The sequence below is a fragment of the Phaseolus vulgaris genome, chromosome 7, assembly GCF_000499845.2.
Source record: "Phaseolus vulgaris cultivar G19833 chromosome 7, P. vulgaris v2.0, whole genome shotgun sequence".
Classification (NCBI taxonomy): Eukaryota; Viridiplantae; Streptophyta; class Magnoliopsida; order Fabales; family Fabaceae; genus Phaseolus; species Phaseolus vulgaris.
The window spans coordinates 34,936,931-34,958,039 of NC_023753.2; the positions used below are offsets into that span (position 1 = coordinate 34,936,931).

The 21,109-nt window shown below is 29.8% G+C and overlaps 3 protein-coding genes across 4 annotated transcripts; 2 read left to right on the forward strand and 1 right to left on the reverse strand.

Moving 5' to 3' along the window:
• Positions 1–4,573: 4,573 nt before the first annotated feature.
• Positions 4,574–7,023, forward strand: LOC137830318 (uncharacterized). Its single transcript, XM_068637585.1, has 3 exons — positions 4,574–4,886; positions 6,061–6,391; positions 6,515–7,023. Exons 1-3 carry the CDS (start codon positions 4,663–4,665, stop codon positions 6,602–6,604), a joined length of 645 nt encoding a protein of 214 aa, XP_068493686.1. The 5' UTR covers positions 4,574–4,662; the 3' UTR covers positions 6,605–7,023.
• A 285-nt stretch (positions 7,024–7,308) lies between these two features.
• On the reverse strand, positions 7,309–10,257 carry LOC137830319 (vacuolar protein-sorting-associated protein 37 homolog 1-like). The gene is made up of 7 exons (XM_068637586.1): positions 10,115–10,257; positions 9,809–9,919; positions 9,426–9,513; positions 8,134–8,173; positions 7,988–8,034; positions 7,785–7,905; positions 7,309–7,676 (listed from the first exon to the last, which is right to left on the reverse strand). Exons 1-7 carry the CDS (start codon positions 10,129–10,131, stop codon positions 7,489–7,491), a joined length of 612 nt encoding a protein of 203 aa, XP_068493687.1. The 5' UTR covers positions 10,132–10,257; the 3' UTR covers positions 7,309–7,488.
• Positions 10,258–17,369: 7,112 nt separating this feature from the next.
• Positions 17,370–19,411, forward strand: LOC137830320 (protein RGF1 INDUCIBLE TRANSCRIPTION FACTOR 1-like). 2 transcript variants are annotated; one of them, XM_068637587.1, is made up of 4 exons: positions 17,370–17,695; positions 17,782–17,964; positions 18,171–18,386; positions 18,789–19,411. In XM_068637587.1, exons 1-4 carry the CDS (start codon positions 17,693–17,695, stop codon positions 19,002–19,004), a joined length of 618 nt encoding a protein of 205 aa, XP_068493688.1. In that variant the 5' UTR covers positions 17,370–17,692; the 3' UTR covers positions 19,005–19,411. The 2 variants fall into 2 exon arrangements, with proteins under 2 accessions (XP_068493688.1, XP_068493689.1); XM_068637588.1 differs by having other exon boundaries at positions 17,785–17,964.
• Positions 19,412–21,109: the final 1,698 nt, after the last annotated feature.

Sequence of the window (21,109 nt, forward strand, 5' to 3'; positions counted from 1 at the left end):
CGGCCGTCGGCCACATTCTCATGGTGAGGGTAGGCCATCGGCCAAATAAGTGTGGTCTTCGACCATCTTAGTTAAGTCTCCAAAGGTTTCGGCCACTCGTCAGTCGGCCAAGTATGCAAAGGTCTCGGCCATTCATCAGTCGGCCAAGTATACAAAGGTCCCGGCCATTCGTCAGTCGGCCAAGTATACGAAGGTCTCGGCCATTCATCAGTCGACCAAGTATACGGAGGTCTCGGCCATTCGTCAGTCGGCCAAGTATACAAAGGTCTCGGTCTGCCGGTCGTTCGGCCAGATTTCTAAAGATATTGACTTATCAGTCTCTCGGCCATTCATCAGTCGACCAAGTATACGGAGGTCTCGGCCATTCGTCAGTCGGCCAAGTATACAAAGGTCTCGGTCTGCCGGTCGTTCGGCCAGATTTCTGAAGATATTGACTTATCAGTCTCTCGGTAGTCGGGCAGGCAGGTGGGTCCCGGCCTCGCCCAGTACCGGTACACTATAATATTGCAAAAAAGAAAGAAAGAAATTTTTAGAACGAAAGTTAACAATAAATCTTCTTGGAGTTGTGTCACCTTCAATGCAAATGAATTAGAAAAAAGCGAGCGACGAATGATAATTAATTATAAACCTTTAAATAGATTAGGTACCCCTTACCTAATAAGTAAGAATTGATAAATAAATTACATAATGTACTAATTTTTGAAAATTCAACATGAAATCGGAATATTATCAAATTAACTTAACGAGAATGGTAAATATAAAATGACCTTTATATTAATTTTATTAATGGGACGTAATGGCAATGGGGGAAAATGCACCATCTGAATTTCAAAACATAGGTTCATGTTGGTTACCTCGACAGAAATAGAAAAATGAAATAACCAAAAAAATTGGACCTAAATGTAAAGAGCAAAAACAAAATGAAAATAAAAGTGTTGTTACTAAAAGTTTTATCGTCATGAGATGACTAAGAAGAATTACTAGAAGAAGTATAAACATTAGTATTCCGTATCTGAAAAATGAAGATGATAGTGATAGATTAAATCTCTAATGATTTAATTTCAGAGTTTTCAAAACTAAAGGAATAATGAACAATCAATAAATATGACTCTTTAGTTATATTTAAAAAGCATCTAAAAAAAATAAAGTCGTTTCTGGTATGAATTATGAAGAAGAAAAATAAAAGATAAAGACTTATGTTGCAAAGTGACACAAGATAACATGAGAAGTTAAAAAGAAAAGTTGAATTATGAAGAAGGAAAACAAAAAATAAAGATTTATGCTACATAGTTATAAAAGATGACAGACGCAAAGGTTAAATAAAGTCTTGACTAAAAAAAGCACGCTGAAAAATTATTTTTACAAAAAGAATAAATAATTATAAATTGTGTAATAAAAAACTCTTGTATTATCTTTTAACTCTTGAGTATTCTTTTTAGAAGAAATCAGACCGTTTATTGAAAAGTTCTAAATTTTGCTTCATTCTTGTAAGTGCTCATTTGATTATTCTTTTATTTGTCATCTTTTATTCCATATTTCATAAAATCATGAACAAAAATTACAAGTATGCTTTTCGTGTTACTCTAGCACTAACTAGTATCAGAGTCAATCTTTGGTAAAAAAATATAAACAATTATTTTATTCTTGTTTCATGTGGTTTCGGTTAAGACTCAAACAGTAAAACTATTGATGAGCCTTTGTGGTCCCATCTAAAATAGTTTAGAAAAGTACTATGTTCCTATTATTAAGAATGCTTTCAAAAGGAAAAGAAAAATAAGAAAATTTGAGTAAGTCAAAAAAACTAAATAGTCACAAAATTCATCATGAATTAAGAATATCATAAATAGAATCACAATTAAATTAATGAAAATTACCAAAATTAAAAATATCGTTACATGCCTTGGTGGTGAACATGTAGCTGACATAAAGAAAATTCATTTTCAATAAAGGTGACATTACAATAGACAAAAGTCTCTAAATTAAAAACCTTCCACCATTTTTCATGGGGGTATCTAGTAAAAATGCACATCTACTTTTACCGATAAACTTATCATATTGTCTTTATTTATTGTGTGCATAACACAACAATCTAAATATTTGCAAATGTTAAAGAGGTGGATGATCCCTGTAAAGCATTTCCAAAGAGGTCATTCCATGCAACGCCTCAAAGAGGTTATATTAATCAAATATATAAATGTCAACCCTAGAAACATTTAGGAAATATCTATGCTTCCATTAAACTCTCCCATTTTGTTATGTTGTTCCAACACAATGTTTGAAACATTATTTCTTGTTCAAAGAAAAAAAAATTCTCATACAAAAGAACTCAATATCATTATTACTTTTGAAAAATATTCACATTTTTATTACTTGTTTGTTTACCATGCAACATTTCTTGTTGTTTAGCATTTCCTTGACTTAGATTAACACTTTGTGTTTGTCTTCACTTCACACTTCTCTTAACTTAAGGTTTGTCTAGAACTACTATGTCATCTCTTTATGGATAAAGTTTTAATGATAACAAATATGAATATGTCATTGCGTACCTTGTTACAATAATCAACCTTTTAATGTTTGTTTTATAAAGTTCATGACAATCAAGTAAGACAATCTAACATTCTTTGATCCTAATACATAATAAATGAGTGTACCGATATCTCATCATTTAAGCATGGAAAGAAATATAGTATTATAAGCTTGAGTGTGATTTGTTCTTTATGTGAAGTGTGAAACCTTTATACTCTTCATTCTATGAGGTTACCCACTTGTGAGAAATATTGTTATATCCTCACTTGTGAGAAATTAGTAATGATTTATGTATTCATTTGTAATCAAGTTTTGATTAATTAAACTATTTAAACTTGGTTCAAAGTCATATGAACTTGGTTCTTCTCAAAGACTTGTTTGTTTTTAATAGCTTGTCCCTATGATGTTATACCAAGAAAGAGAAGTTCATGGGCATATTCTCTTGATCTTCTTCTTTCTTTCTTATGTTGCAAGCTTCTAACGCTTCATAAAAATAAATAAGTTATTGAGTATTTTTTATTGATCTTATACTTGCTTCTTTTGGTCTTCTTCTTACTTCTTTATTTTGTAAGCTTGACATAAAATACAAGATCATCTTAAACATCTTGTTTAACCTTTTAGTATTATTTGACACTCTTTAAGGACTCAATTTTATCATTAGTATTCAATTTCTTCTTTTGAGGAGATTGTCTAATAGGACCTTGTTTATCTTCCTTTGTGCTTTAACCATGAGTTATATCTTTAAATAAATAATTGCACTTGGTTATGATTAACCTTGCTTCACACATATATGGTTATGTTAGACACCAAAACTATCTTGTTTTGTTATAATAAACTTAGGTGTGGAAAGACTTAAGAAATTTAAGATTTCATCTTGTGTTAACTTAACTCGTATTGGCATTAACAGACAAAATGTGGTTAAAGGAGACAAAGAGGCGGAAGTCAAGAGCTTTGAACTAAGGATGTGTGGAAGTACATGCACTTGTGAGCATGTGGACAAAGGCCATAGAGGAGAAACATGGTAAGAAGATGTCAATGTGGTTGTTAAAATGAACGATCCAATCCAATCTATCTTAATCCTGTAGACAAAGTTAAAAAAAAATTGATAGTCCAATTTGACCTATATATTTAAAATAAACCATAAATTTCGGCATATTATAATCTTATGTTAGGCCTATTGGCCATATTTTACCATTGAAAATTAAAAAAAAAATTATAATTTGTCTATACAAAAAATTTCATGATACATCAGTGTAAGAAAGTCTAGAGTTTAATGTTCTACATCATTTATCTTGGTCTAAATATCATTGAAACAATTCTATTAATATTTTCTACATCTATTATATGTATAATTAAAACAAATACAGATTAATAAAATATACAAAAGTTTATATTACTATAAAATTAGTGACTCTAATTAAAGTACCACAACATATCAACTAAACACTTTCAAAATCGTTAAATAATATTTATTTATTAAAAAATAATATCATTTTGATATCTCGAGTCAACCTAACCTCGACTCATATGGACATCAAACTAGACTAAAAAAAATATTTTTATTTAGGTCACTCTTTGAACCTTAACAAAAACCATATAAAAAAAATGACATATATATAATCTCGACGTACATTTTCCTTTCATTAAAAAAATATGAACATTATTTGTATCTACTTTGATAACTCATCTTACATTCAAATATGTGGATAATTAACATTTGAAAAACAAGAATCTAATTACTCAATTATCATAAGAATGTAAAAGTAGAAATATTCACTATAATCTTGTTTATTTATTTTAAATATTCAAATGTTATGAAAAAATTATAAAAATAATACTTGAATGCTCTCTTAAAATAAAATTATGCATTTAACAACATATTTTAATAATATAATAATATATATTAATACTTTAAATTAAAAATATTGAGTTATTTTCAGTATATCAAAATATCACCGAACTAATAAAAGTTTAGAATGTCAACCACAGAACATTTATTGGTGATACAACTTATTTAGATTTAAATAAAAGAAAACAATTACAGAACGAATTTATATTATAATTTTAGATCTGTGAACAGCGGTGACAGGAACCTATTGCAGAAGCAGAATTCGAGGGTGGTGTGAGAGAGTAAGCATGGCAACGTGTCTTCGCCTCAGGGGATCTTTGAGTATCGATTCGCGCGCCCTCTTCGTTTCCACCGCTAGATTCTCCTCCTCCTCCTCTTCTTCTTCCTCGTCATCGTCTTCTGGTAAGTCTAAGACGGGGAAGAAGCTCATGGATCGTCTTTCGGCCGTTATCGACGCCGTTCACGATCGCCAACTACCGCCGGAGCTACGCGGCCAGCGCAACAGTGTCAGGTAATAATAACGCGCGCGCACATGTGTGAAAAGGCCGTTGTTCCTGGAATCGAATTTCAGTAAACTTTTTGAAATCCCTGACAATTGCGCGTGCTCGCGTGCATTCGTGAGATTAAAATTTTCTGTTCTGAATCGTTTACGGTGGCGCAAGCAACGAAACAAAGTTCGGCTTTATCTTTATTGGATATATCTCTGTATCTCGGCACTTTCATTTCCTTAGGTTTAAAATGTCGGAGAATATGAAATTGATAGATTCGGTTCTTTGAATGATTGAAGTTAGGATAAAATTTCTGTACTATAGTAAATTGTTTAGATGTTTCAGTCTATTTATTTGATTTTTTAGTGTAATTCATTAATCTCCTCTTGCAAGGTGAATACATGAGTTAAATCTGAAATTATACATATGAAATAAAAACATAAAGAAGTGGAACTTTCATCTTTATCTTGGATGTAGCAAATGGAATTAAAAGCGGATGAACACTACCATAAAGCTGTGCCCTCTGGTAGATTAGAAATGCTACCAATATACATTCTAAGAGCATTTTTAATTTCTAACCATGGTGGAGTTACTTAACTCACTTTTGGTAGGCTCTACAATGCCTTCTGAAATTTAAGAATTTCAACAAGTTTTTTGTCTGGATGGTAAGAACTGGAAACCGGTTCTACAATTGTCTCGCCATTCTTAAGAGCAATTAAGAATCGATGATGATATAAGTAACTGTTCTGTTCTTTAATTCTTGTATAAAAGCGATCATGTCAATTGTTATGATGGTGAGACTGCATAAGAATTAGTTCTTTGGTCTAAGAATGCTATAAACAACTTGTATTGCAGATGTTGTAAAGAAATTATGGTCCTAATGAGTGAAATTTGTATAGTTCTCACTAAATATGTGATTCTCATTTCCAAAATTAGTGGAGTGCTTGTGATTCTCAACCAATAAAAGAGAAAGTGTTATAAAGTTTTTTATCAGCATTCCTTTGTATAGTATATGTATCATTGGTTTTAACATCTCCCAGTGGCCAGTTAAGTTGCCCTCAGGACGAGGGGGCACTGGTGCATTAGTGGTACGATTGATAGTGTTACCAATATTGATTTTGAATCCAATACTTTTGGCGACATTATGTTGGTTTACTCCTCAGCTGGGGTGTTTAACACAAACCGGGTGTTGGACAGGTCAGAAACTGATATTATTAACGTTGTTGAGCAAAGGATATGGCATTCCATGGAAGAGGGCCAGTTTGAGAACTTGCCAGGAAAAGGCAAGCCCCTTAAGCTTGACACAAATCTTCATGCAGATCCAGCTGAAGACACTCTGTACCGAATCTTATCCAAAAATGGATGTGCACCAGAGTGGGTTGAGCTTAACAAAGAAATAAGATCTAAAATATCTGAATGGAGGATGTCCTTAAAGAAAGCTTGGGCTACTAAATGTAGAGGAGATCACTCTGAGTGGGTTGAAAGTTCAGAGAATTTGAAACTTCAGTTACAAGAAATCAATGATAAGGTGAGCTAGGTCATTTGCCGTAATGTTTCCTGGGAAATGGAGAATTGAATTCTCGGTCCTTTTAAATCTTTAATTCCAGCATAATTGTAATGCTCATGTGATGGTTCTACATTTTCTTGGCAGGTTTTCCGGTATAACCTCATTGTGCCTTTTGGTCGGCAGATGTCTGGCCTTAAGTGGGACAAAGAGCTAGGTTACTTGGAAGAAAAATGAGACTCGTTGTGGTTGCATAAATTTGAGCCAGTTGGTTCACATAGTAGAAGATAAAGATCTTATTTATTTTCGTGAGGGCGGTCATGCCAGGTAATAATCAACTGGTTGAAATTATTCTGTTCGACTATTGTTGATTACTTCAATTTCGTAGCAGTGGTTTTAGTCCGGCTAGCCTTCGATACTGTTAGTTTAGTCGTTATGATGCCTCTTTCAGGCTTATAGCTAATATTTATACTGTTCATAACCCCCGATCTGTGTTCCTACTTCCTATGTTTTCCATGTACAACCTAAGGAAACAAGAACAAAAATAGTGAAATGTATATATGAGACAACGATTCTAGTTGTTCCCGCTTCAATATACCGGATATTTGTTGTACCTTCTAGATGACTGGAATGGAGCTTTTCCAATGGCAGTGAAATATTGTGCTTTGCCTTTTATTTCTCGGCCTTGATCATAAAGATTCACGTACCCAAATCCTTGTTCGTCTTTTAGAGGGAGATTAACATTATAAGAACCCTCATCAAATGACTGCTGATGATGTGGACTTTAAAAGTTAAGAATAAAATGCAATTTTGAGGATATTATCTGGACCATTTTTTGCAGAGACGTGAAACTTAACCTTTTTTATGACAAAGCACAACGCATTATTTTCACATGTCCAAACACTTAAAACAGAAGTTGGATCCTATAATAACGATGATCATTACAAGACAACACAGCCTTAGAAAAATCTTATTGATGAAAATAACGCTGGAGCCAAACAATAGGAGATTGTGTACTATTTTTCAGATGGTCTGAAACTACTTAAATATTGACAGATGACCACTATATTGGCAAGAATGAACAGAAAATCAATTACTGGGTCTACAAACAAGTTACATTCCTAATTCTTGATTTCCGAATGCGATGCTCGTATATTTGATGTCTTAGCTGCAAGATTTATTAGACTTTTCCTGTGGTAAGCGGTACGTAGCTTTTTGTATTTCTGCATAAATGCTCCAAGGTCAATCTCTCTGTCAAGGACTTGATGGTGCAGATTTTCAGATTCCTCATCTGTCTTATTCATAGCCTCTGCAAAATCATTATAAGATATTACGAAACCAAGCAGGTCATAAAGAAAAATTTCTTGATTATAGTAATTAGGTGTATATGAGAGAAAGTCACCATGTCAATTCATACCTTGAATCCTTTGGAGAAGATAGAGTGGGGAATCCAACTTTGTCATTTTCTCTTTCTGCCTGTAAAGCTCATTTAGTTTCTCTTGAGCAGCAGCTAACTCAGTCGTACAAATTATTCTATGCTGTTTCCATATGAAAAGGGGTCAAATTTATACTCACTTCAGAATATAGAAACTCAAACAAATCATAGGATTATGATCATACCTGGTTCCTGAGTTCCACAATGCGAGGTTCTTTTCGTAGATTTTCGTCTGAATTTAAAATAAAGTGTTTTGAGATTATCTAAACTATTCAGCTAGCAGCTAGCCATCTCATGGCATCGTCACAATGAAAAGAATTCAATAACTCACCAGCAAGCTGCAGATTCTCCTTGCAAAGTTCATCATTCACCTGATCAAATAATTCGGGGTAAAAATGTGTTAAAATACAAGCAATAGAACAATAGAATTTTCGGCATTTACTTTGTAGTGATGGTGTGCCATTAACATCGAGTAAAGCCCATCTAAAAACATCCGTTGACAACAGCATTTAAAAACTTCTAAAGAAGTTACTATCTGAATTTTGGGTCTCACCAGAAACCTCATGGGAACCCTAGTGAGTTTACGTAGGGAATTTCCTCCTACACCTCCATAATTTCCGTAATTGTTTTAATTCTAAAAATTCCCTTCCTACAATTTGGAAGTCATTTTCTAGATTCAAAAATGATTTCATAATTGTATAGAATTTAAAATATAAAATTGATTTTCGAATTCTATAATTTCAAAGTCATTTTCTAAATTCTTCCAAATTTTACCCTTTCGAATTCCACAATTCAAAAGAATTTAGAAATAACTTTTGAATTGTAGAATTAAAAATGCTGTGTGCACTGGAACGAAAAAGATGATGATGGGTTAAAGGACTTAGGCTTAATTTCTAATTTTATTAAGGGTAAATCTAGTTTTTCACCAAAAATATAGAGGTGCAAGAAGAAGTTATGGAGTTGCAGAAAGAAAACGCCGTTTATGAAAAGTGAAAAACATTGCAATTGTTTGGATACTTAGATTGTAGTACAAATGCAGAATTCTGACATTGACACTTCAATATTGCAACTATGCAAATTGAAACACTAGTAATGACAGCTAGCAGAAACTTTTCTATGCGCTTAAGTAGGCTATCGAACAACGAGGTTTTGCACCCAATATAAGCACTACGGATGGGGACTTTGGACATTAAACTCAAAAATCTTAAAATTGAGGTTAGCATAATTAGGCTAACAATCTCCCTACTGTAACAAGAGGGATTTAAACTCACAACCTTTCTTTGATAAACCATTTATAGGATCAACCACCTGCCACTACCAAAAATAGCTTATGCTAACAGTCACACTTCTATACTCATCGCTACCAAAAATATCAACAATTTCATCCACAAAGCATAACAGCTCAGGAAATTAGGTCAACTAGGAGAAATTCTGACGAATAAGTTCATTTGCATATCCCCAATTCTTCCATTCTATCCAACTCGATACCAGAAAAAAATGCATACTCTGTTACTTCAAAAGCGACACAGTGAAATTAATATGAAAAAGTAACAAAAAAGGAAGCCTATAATGGATCACACCACCAGAAATTCTCAGAATCACCACCATAACTCCATATCTTACATTATTTTGAATCTTGACCTCCTCAAGTGAATGCAAAAACTGCTGATATGCCTCTTTGTTGGATAAAAGCTCCCGCAACTCATCAACACTGCCAAGTTCATAAAAGAGAATAAGGAATCATGAATGCAGCTATTATTTAAAAGACAACGAATTGTAACAGCCTAATCTGATTTATGCAATAATTCAGTTGATTTTTATAATAAATACCTTGAAAATCATACCAACAAAATGTGATTTTTAAAAGTGAAATTGAATGTCTATTAAACTCTCATTTAATAATAATTGATAACATAAGACTGCAGTATAATAAAGTCAATGCACTGTTACATAACCAAAATTAAATTTTCAAAAACAGAAGAAATGATATGATGTTTGTTGAAGACCTTTTATCCTTCAAAGTAGCAACAATTCCAGCAGCTTGGGGAGGGGGATGATGTGAAGTGTTGTTTCTGTGGGTGGTGGAAGAAGAACCATGTTGGTGTTCTTCTGATCCCCTGCATAAACAAATCTTTAAGCTATCATAGTTTTTTATTCAAAGTAAAGAATATTTCCAAACCATAAAAAGGAAGAGAAGAAATATATAATGAATGCTTCGCTGGCGTGGCTGGTGAAAACATGACATGAATGATGAATTCATTAAAAGAAAAGGATGAAAGGAAGGAATCATATCTGAAAACAAAGAGGGTTACCGAAATCTAGCGGACATGATGGTTCTGTTTGGAGCTTCGGAACCAACGAGGTCGCACTGTGTTTGCTTCGGAACTCTCAAATTATTCTCTTTCTTATGACTTCCGCTACGCGTTGCGCATTCTCTCTGTCACTAACGTGGGACAAAGATTTATTCTTCTCCTCTTTCTTATAATATTTTTTTAAATTTCATTTAATTTTTCTTTCCAATTTTTATTACTCGTTTGAAAAAAATACTATTTACAAAACATTGTTATATAACTTTAAAATGTATTTTGTTATTATATTAACAATTCAAGTTAGGAAAATATTAAACAAGTTTTATTTTTTCTAAATCCGAAATTTAATACTTTTTGATTTTATCCTTAAAAGTATATTATTGTTGGATCTTTTAAAGAAATTCATAGAAAAGATTTCACATGATGAGACATCGACAAAACTTATATAAGAAATTCATATCATCTCTAATTTAAAATCTTCAATTAATAGGTTCATGAGTTTTATTCTTTATACAATAGTCAACTTTCTTATTTTTTTAGTCAAAAATTTATATGCATATTTGGATTCCTAATATATATATATATATATATATATATATATATATATATATATATATATATATTAGATTAAAATAGAAAGTTTGAAATTTTCTTAATTTAAAAGACCAACATGGCCTATAGGTGCAATTTTAGTCATTATGACTTCGGGTTAATTTTCAGGTTGCAAAGGTTTATACCACTCATTCTAAAACTTAGAACACTACAACTTGTGGAAAATTGAATATTGTGTACAACTTATGGAAAATTGAATATTGTGTATAACTCATCTATTTTGATCTCTTGCAACTTGATGTTGAATGAAGATTATCATTGTTGTATTCTAATTCCATTGCAATCAAACTTTGACAATCTCATAAAGTCAATCTCACATTCCATGATTTGCCATGATTGGATGTTAAATTGGAAGGAATTTAATTTTTTTATAATTCAAATATATATATATATATATATAATAAAAGCATTATTTGAGAGTCTGTAACATTTCTTTTATTTTATTTAAGGTTCTAATATGAACAACTTGTACTAAACACACATTAAAATATTCATGTGTAAATTAATATTTATATAGTTCATTCATTATTTATTATTATCAAAATTCTTAATAGTAATGGACACACATTAAAATATTCATGTAAATTAGTATTTATACAACTGATTCATTATTTTTTGGTAACAACAATCATTTACCATCACATGAAAAAGTATTATTAAACAAAAGAAAAAAAAATACAAAAATACGGGGACTAAACCAAAACTCATATGTTAATAAAAACGATACATAGATATAGACTATACATATTCATAAAGAATTCTAAGAACAGACAAGGTGGAAACCTATTATACCAAAGAAAAAATTCTTTATGAAAAAAATCCTAAATTAGCCAACTTATCAGCACACGCATTTCTTTCACGAAAAAATATGAGTAATCGTAAATCTAATTTTCCCACAGTAATTAAGACAAACATTCCATTGATTACGAAGCATCCAAGGAATATTTGTCCTAGCAGTAAACACAGCACAAACCAAAGCAGAATCACATTCCAGCCAGACATTAGTAAGCCCCATCTTTTGAGCTTCCTCCATAGCATGTATAACCCCATAAAACTCAACAACCAGAGCAGTCTGAACTTCAAGAAACACAGAAAAAGCACCAATAAATTCTCTCATACTCCCACAAAAAATACCTCCACAAGTAGCAAGACCAGGATATCCCTAGCAACTCCATCAGTAAATATGATCATGTCTTTTACACACAGTACACTTTATAAAAAAACCACAATACCTTTTTGTAAAAGTAACGTCAATTTCAAAATAGAAAAGAGTTAAGTTTTTTCCATTTTAAAAAGTTGAAGATCTTGATTAAAGTTATATTATTGTACTTTTAAAATGGAAAAGGTTGATTAAATATTTTACTAATAGAAAGACTAAATTAAAAAAAAATGAAAGTAATCAAAGCAATTTCCTTTCGGAATCATATATACCCCACAAATTAGAGATAAAAAGAGAAAGAATTTTTGTTCCTTCACTTTTTTTTTTTTTGTATTGGGTTTTAGTCATTGAATGATGTTGTTGAAGTTGGTAAGGCGAAATGTGCGATGCTTAAGAAAAGGGTTTATGTATGAAAGTAAGAATAGGAAGTAAAGCATGTGTTGACAGCAAGCCCATTTAATCACTTTTCTTTCTTAAATCTTTCTTTCCATTCCAACCTTTCCGATGCTATTCTTCCTCTATCAACTGCTTTATCTATATATTTATTCCTTTTTTTCTTAGTTAATGGATTCAAAACTTTCTTCTTTCTACATTTTCTTTCGCTTTATTCCAAAATAGTTTAAATTTAATTTGTAAAATAAAGATAATTCATAGTATATATTAAGTTCTGGACTTTAATTTTAACTTAAGCTCTTATAAAGTGAAGTTTGCACACAACTATATAATATGAAATGTTCTTATACATGAAATGTTCTTATACGTACGTGTGAGACTATATAATGAATGATCCAATAACGTAACGAACCGAGTGATCTGACCAACTCAATAAACTTTTGTTATAATAGACTCTAAATGATTATTATATCATGTTAAGTAAACTTTAAGTTTAACTCAGCCTTATAAAACTGACTCATAAGAAAATGTTTGTATCACTTATAAACAATAAAATATCCTTATATCTACTCGATATAAGATATCTAAAAATATATAAATTGATGTAAATCTCACCATGTTGATTTCTTAAAAAAAAAAAAAAAAAGTCGATTTCTCTTTTGAAAAAAGAAGAAGATTTTTCTCATAAGTCATGTGACTCTCTCACATCACATCAATGTTTTCTCTTCTGTTTTCTAAATTTTAAATCCCTTTTTATAGACTATTAAATTATTTAAAAAAAAAAAGAAAAGTCATATATCATATCAAAACAATTACATAAATATCTTAATGGGTTGAATTAAAACTATGAATGGGTTACACAAACTCAATCTAATCCAATTCGCACCTAGGGACAGGTTAATTGACTTTTGTGAGATGAACTACCGAAATTATAAAAATATATTAAAATAAATTATTAAAAATATGGTTAAAATATTATTCATAATTAGTCCATTGACTAAATAAAAAGTAAAAATAAAATAAAATTGTAAACCATTATTGTATATGTTAATCACATTGCCAATAAAAAAATGTTAATCACATAAGTAACATAAAAAAATTATATTAATAGAATAATAAATTATCTAAATATTTTAATTTCAAATTGTACAAAATAAATTTCAACCCAATAAATCATCCCAAATTTATCAAATTACGAGTCTAATCATGAAATCAAATTTAATTCATTTACACGGATTAAAGGGTTGATATGCTAGGTTTAATTTGTTTTGACCATAGAACAAGTGAATATGCATATAGATTAATAGATAGATAGGTACAAATGAATTTTTATTGTTCTATAGTTTTCATTGATTAGTTTCTCAAGAAAGAAAAAGGTTTGACCTATGTTTCATACTTTTCTTAGTCTTACCTCTCAATTGTTAATGTTAAGTGATGATGCAACTTTCATATAAACTATTACCTATACTCTAGTATGATTAATATGTGACAATGAATTAGATATGTAATTTTAGTTTTCTAAAAGATGCTTTAAAATTTTCTAGCGGGTTTAAATGCATTGATAAATTTTTAACGTTATTTTAAATTTAAAATACATTGACTAAGGATCATTTGTGTTGATTTTGAAAGAACTAGTGAGTAGCCCCAACGGTGAATTTGGTTGTATAATTTCTACTTTTTGAGACTAGTAAAAAATAAAAGGGTAAAATATAATAAATATTGAAACATTTTTTAGGAAAATAAGTAAAAGAAATAGTCTTAATACAATAAGTTTAATTTCATTGTTTTTTTTTTATTAAGGATTTTGTTAAATGTGTAGGGGGGATGTACTTTATTAGAATACAACTAATGTAAAATAATTATTATTATATTTATTTTGTAAATTTTAAATATGAAGTATCATTTTATGAACCAAACATTGCATTCAAGAGTTGAAGAAAAAAGGGACATTGCATAACTAAGACTATAAATTTTAATGCTTTTTTTTTATTGAGAAATATATTTGAGGAAAAAATGACTGATTTAAGAAAAAATCAAATTTTGAATTAAATTAAATACAGTAGAAAGTATAGAAAAAAAAAACTTGATGAATGTTATGATGGTTGTAATTAAATTTTTAATTTTTGATTGATTTATAAAAATGTAAGATTAAAAATTTATTTTTGTATTTAAAAATAATTAAAATCAGGATTTATTTATATGCACATTTGTTTGTAATTACAATATTGTTCGCATACTATCCAATAACTAACTTTAGAAAAAATACAAATTATGTAACATTACAGGAATGTAAGACAATTATGAGAAAATTTTGTTATTTCAATTAAAAATAGAGTTAAATTATACTATTTGCGAACTTAACTAAAAAAAATATAAATTATCTAACACTGTCAATACATGTATAAAAATTATATAAATAAATTTAATATTAAATTAATATTATAATTTTATTTTAATTATTTTTTAAAAAATTATTATTATTAATTTTATTATTTTATAATTTCATTATTTTTACTATTATAATTATTTTTATTACTTTATAATTTTATTTTAATTATTCTTATTATTTTAAAATTTATTATTATTATTACTTTATAAATTTATTTTAATTGTTATTATTTTAAATTCTTCTTCTTATTCTTTTATAATTTATTTTTTTTGTAAATTTATTTCAATTATCATTATTGTTTTAATTTTTTAATTTATTTTTATTTATACTTTATAAAGTTACTTTAATTATTCGTATTATTTTAAAATTTTATTATTATTATTACTACTACTTTATAAATTTATTTTTATTATTATTATTTTTAATTATGCTTATTATTATTATTATTTAATAAATTTATTTCAAATATCATTATTGTTTTAAAATTTTATTATTATTATTATTTTATCCAAAATCACATAAGACATAGTCTTACTATATTTTGAACGTTAATTTTAATTTAAAAAATACAACATTAAATACATTTATATGAAGAAGAATAAAAAAAAAATAGTCACCACCTTGCACAACTATGAAAGTCAACACCTGCTTTCAGTGACATAAATCTTGAAGTCACAACAATAAAGCACCAACATCACTTAACCGATTATCACACACAAAAAGGAAATATGTATAATTGATTATCTCTCTCACACTTAACATCACATAACCGATTATCACTCACAAAAAATGACATAATCGATTATTGCCTTACATAAATGATTATGCCGTATGAACTCACATCTTATGTGTAACTTAACTTTGATCACGTTTCTCCTTTGCTAATCATTACAACACCGACCACCACCACAGTCACCCACGAATGTGAATAAAACGCTATAAACAAGTAAATCTTTATGTTTGTAAAGTTGCGTATGTCACGTTCCATTAAACAAAATATAGGTTAAAATTCATTAACAGATTGATTTCCATACTAAACTAGCGTATAAGTAATCATCATCAAATGATATTTACGAGATATTAAAAAAAAAACTATTAAAACACAATCCAACGATCCTTTATTGTATTTTTTCTTTCTTTCTATTTTCTACATAATGATGTTGTTTGTATAAATAAGACATTTTGTATCATCATATGAGTTTAACATTTGAGTTGTAGTTGAGTGAGAGTTGTGTTGTAATATCATATTATAGTGTTTTTTTAAGCAAAAATTGAAGTTTGTTAACACTTAAATTAAAGCATATTATTTTTATGTGATTTTTTCTTGTTTTTCTTCTTCTTCTGTTTACCTTCTACTTACTACATTTATGGATTTATTTTTCATTATTTTCTATTTGTGTGGTATAAATCTGCAGTGAATTTGTCCGAGCTAATAATTTCTTATAGAATATGAAAGAAAATTAAAATTATAAATATAAAATAATTATGAAAAAATCATATATTTTATTTAATAAGATTTTAGTGTAAAATATTTAACAACCTTTTAGAAGTATATATACTTTTTACAATTTTTTATAAAAAAATATCTCTTACATTTTTAAAAAAAATATTTAATATTTTTTGTAAATTTTAAAATTCTTTTAATAAGACAAAGGAATTTAAACTTGGTTTATTTTAGTTTAAATTTATATTAAATTAGATCTCAATAAAATTAAATTACATTTATTTTTCATATTTACTATAAGCGATTATTTAATAAAAAATTAAACCAAACTCAACCGTAAGCATCCAATAGATTTGCGAAAAAACAAGACGCTGGTATCATACCTGATAACATATCACCCTTTATTTTTGTTATAGTAAACAATGAAACAGTTCATTACAAAATTTTGAAAACTAAACTGACAATAAAATTAAAGAAAATTGTAAATAATAACTCAAATTAAATAAGAGAATTTTTTTGAACAACTACAACTTTAGTTTTACCGTTATATGGAGGTTATTAATAAGAGTGAGATTTAGTTTTAGTTTTTAAAATTTTATTAAATAAATAAATTTAAAATAAATAGATATGAGTTTCCTTAAATCTGAATTAAACAATAGACGAGGAAGAGAAAGATGGTGTATATGTTCCCCAACTACCATGTAAATGTGTAATTATGTGATGACTATAGATACAGTGTATTACGTTTACGACGTCAAAATATAAAAGACCATGCAAATATGGCATGCCAAACCCCAAAGGACCCTCACCATAGTAAAGTTCTAATAATAACACATTCATCAATTTGTCCTCTTCTCAAAATTCTTAAATTATTTTTACATCATAACCTCGAAGGAATAGTTCAGCAGTGGAGAAACAGATGCAGATAGACAAAACTGTGTACTTAAATTTAATTATGCCAGTTATTTAATAAAGGTATAAAAAAATAATATTTATAATGAGCAACCTCAACAAGGTACGCTTTGAAAAGATTATTAATTAATTAATTAATAATTAATAGATTATTGTGAAATTAAGGTGACATATGAATGTGTGTGTAGTTGGAGTTTTTGGATGAAGTAGGTGATGGCATAGCATGGGAAAGTGGGCCAAGAAAAGGATTTTGGACGGTGGATGTGATGCCACGTGGAGAATGGTTTCCCTGATCGTGGATGAATTTGAGAGATACAGCTATTTGAGGAGGTGATGCTGATGCGTAGCCGACCCAACCTTGTGCCACTTCCAACGAGACGCAAACAAGATCCAAAGTAGCGTAAGCACCAGACACTTCACCTCATTCTCATCCAACCACTCTCCTTCTCCCTAGCCACCTATTTCAATCTCAACCCTCCATTCCCACCCCCAATTCTTTTAATCACCCTTTGTCTCTATAGTCTTAGCCTCTTCTGTGTTGTTCAATTCTTAGTTCCATCCTTTTACTCTTTCTCTCTCATTTCTCCATTCTCCTTTGCACAACTCAATCCAATGCCTTCCTCACTCCACCATTCAACCACATTACATTAGTCTTCTTCATCAATTTCTAACATGGTATGTGCATGTCTTTGTCTTCTGTAACACATACACCACTCTGATTACAATAATTCAAGGATGTTTTTTGCTATCGATTTTTTCAGCAGGACACAATGTTGGTGCCGCCATGGTTTGAGCCACTCCTGACCACATCCTTTTTCAATGTGTGTCGCGTCCACGGAGACGCCGCCAGAAGCGAATGTAACATGTTTTGTTTGGATTGTAACGAGGATGCGTTTTGCTTTTATTGCCGATCCTCGCGGCACAAAGATCACCGAGTGATTCAGGTCCAATTGCATTGCATAATCACGTTTAATTTCTCATTGCCGTTTCTCATTTCGATACGTTTCTGTGAAAGTCAAAGGATTTTCAATTCAACAATGGCCAGGTGGGGGCTGGGAGTTTTTACAAGTGTTGAAATTATGAATTATCATGCGTGTTAGTGTTGGCACAGTGTGTGTTTTTTGATTGTGTTATGATTGTTGTTGATTAGATAAGGCGATCTTCGTATCACGATGTTGTGAGGGTGTCGGAAATTCAGAAAGTGTTGGACATTAGTGGAGTGCAAACCTATGTGATCAACAGTGCGAGAGTTTTGTTTCTGAACGAGAGGCCTCAACCCAAGTCAGGAAAAGGTGTTGCTCACATTTGTGAGATTTGTGGAAGAAGCCTCTTGGACCCATTTCGGTTCTGTTCTTTGGGGTGTAAGGTGAGACATTATCTTGATTATTATTATTATTAATATTATTTTAGTTTAATTTCACTCTCACACAACCATACACCATTGTTCATATCATATCATTATCAAAATCAGCATAATTCACATCTCAATTCACCTTCTCATATGGGTATAACACCCACCACCCGTACATCGTCACCTACATTTGAAAGCCCATCAACATCATAATTATATTCCCACCGCCACTAATCATCATGTGTGAATGAATGAATGAATGTAGCTAGCATATATATCTATTTATCTAATCTTCTTCCATTCCATTGACATTTTGGTACATTAATTTATAAAAATGGGGAAAATGAATTAAAAATAATGAATGTGTTATTGGTAGAGATGAAGTAATTAGTGTTTTGTTGGGAATGAGTGAAATAGCTTGTGGGAATAAAGAGAAAGGGGGATTCTAAAAAGGAGACATCAACAATGGAGGGCATTGGCATGTCAAGGAGAATGGTTTGTTCAAGACATGAGCAAGAAGAAGAATTGCGTGAAGGCTCACAACAAGACATGTACCCGGCCACGCCTTCTCCACCTGCTTCAAACGCAAGGCGAAGAAAAGGCATTCCTCATAGGGCACCTTTTGCCTCCTAATCAATAATTATTTTCTTTTACCCCTCAAACTTGGTGCTACATGCATACTCCATATATATATATATTCAACCCACCCCGTTTACCATTTTTTTTTTCTCTTTCAAACAATTAACCCCTCTTTGGGGGAATCTGGCTCCTATAATTTATTTATTTAAGTAAAGAGAAAAAAAAATGGTAGGCTTTGGTGGAGGGTGTCACAACTTGTCCAATGTAATGTCCCTGAAGTTGGAAAGCAAAAGAAAGGAAAGGGTATATAGGAAAGTTCCTTCTTTTGGGGTTTGGGTCCCAAAACAACAAATTATCCCTTGTCAAGAACCAATAATGCATATTTGTTTAATATTTAATACTTGCCAGTGTACATGTCATTAAGAAATTCAAAAGCACCACTTTGTGGACTCCGTTTCATACTTTTCCATGGTCCACCATCCACATGCCCGTTTACATCAAGTTAACTACACCATTTATATTATTATTATTATTATTATAATCTCTAGAACAAATTTTCATTTCAAAAACTTAATTTAAAATTTTAAAAAAATTTCTCTGATGAAAAAGGGTGTGACTTGACTGTAGTATTATTTACCGACCAAAATTTGTAATGTTGTGGAACCAAACAAGCATAGCAGTTTGTAATTTTGTAGTTTATGTCTTTCTCTGAATCCTATCCGTTTCATTGGAAAATTGTGAAAATGGAAATGGTAACAGATATGAATGAATTATTGTGTTTTATAATTAGGTGGTGTCCTTTTCTCTGTTACATAATTAAATCCATGAGGCAAGGCAATTAGGTAGAGCAGATATGAATTGATCCCTACTCAAAGTTTTCAATTCTCAAAACGCGTGTCATCCAAATTTAACTACACTGCATACGTTAATTAACATATTCTTTCTCAATTCTTAATAACATCATTCATTTAGTTGTTACACTATTATTTAACTTTTTAACAACTCTTTAACTCTAACTACATCTTTCTCTCTATAAAACTTTAACCATCGTTTTTTTTCATGCATTCTAAAACTTCGACATCACATTCTTATTCTTTTTTTAGAGGTAAAAACTAACTTTAATTATGTTCAAATTTACTTATGTCTTTCAATATTAAATTCATTAAATTAGTTTAATTATATTTTAAGGTGGTGTTTAGGTATTTTGTGTCCGCATAATGTAAGAAAATCTATTCTACAGAAATTTCCGTGCTTAATTCTCGTCATGTGATTTTTTTTTTCAACGATATTTATATTGTTGCAAGAAAAACTAATTTCTAATTCAATGAGACATTTCTATAAATTTTCTTTATTAAAACTAATATAAATTTTGTTTATATTATCTAATGAAACTCGAGTGACGTGAGAATTTTAAAGTTATTTTATTCTAAGAGTCAAATTTAAGAATTAAATTACAACAACTCCTACCAAGCAACCGATTTACACCCTGAGTGATTTTTTTTATAATTTGAACTGAGGATTACATTTTGAATTTGCTTATGAAAAAACAAGTAATAAAATGAATTTTCTCATTTTTCATAATACATAATTTTTTAAAAGTTAAATATGTTTTTCATTCTTATATTTTGACGTAAAATTGATTTTTGTCTTTTCTGAATAATTATAATAAAAAATTATTAAAACAAATTATTATTAGTTTTTTATGTAAAAATAATTTATCGTTAAGGTATATATTATAATATTAAAATACAATTTGTTACAAATATTCATAAGTATTGTACTAGAAAAAAAATCAATTTCACTTTAATTATTTTCTTAACTATTAATTTGTTTGAAAACTTACCCATTCATTTTCAATGATATAATTTCGTAATTATAAGTACACCTATCACTTTAGGATATTAAATCTGAAGTCACAATTGCTTAGTATTTTCACTCTTAATCATCACAGCAATTATAGCTTGAAATTATAACTTGTGTTCATCTCCTTTTCTGGAACATTCAGCTGCAATACATGTACTTAGAAAATGACCACCATGCAATTAAGATGAACAATAAATTGACAAGTAAAGAATGATGATTGGACAGTATGAAAAATAAAGTAAAATAAAATAATGTGAGACATCCAAATTATGGAGAGACATTTAGGTGTTTTATTT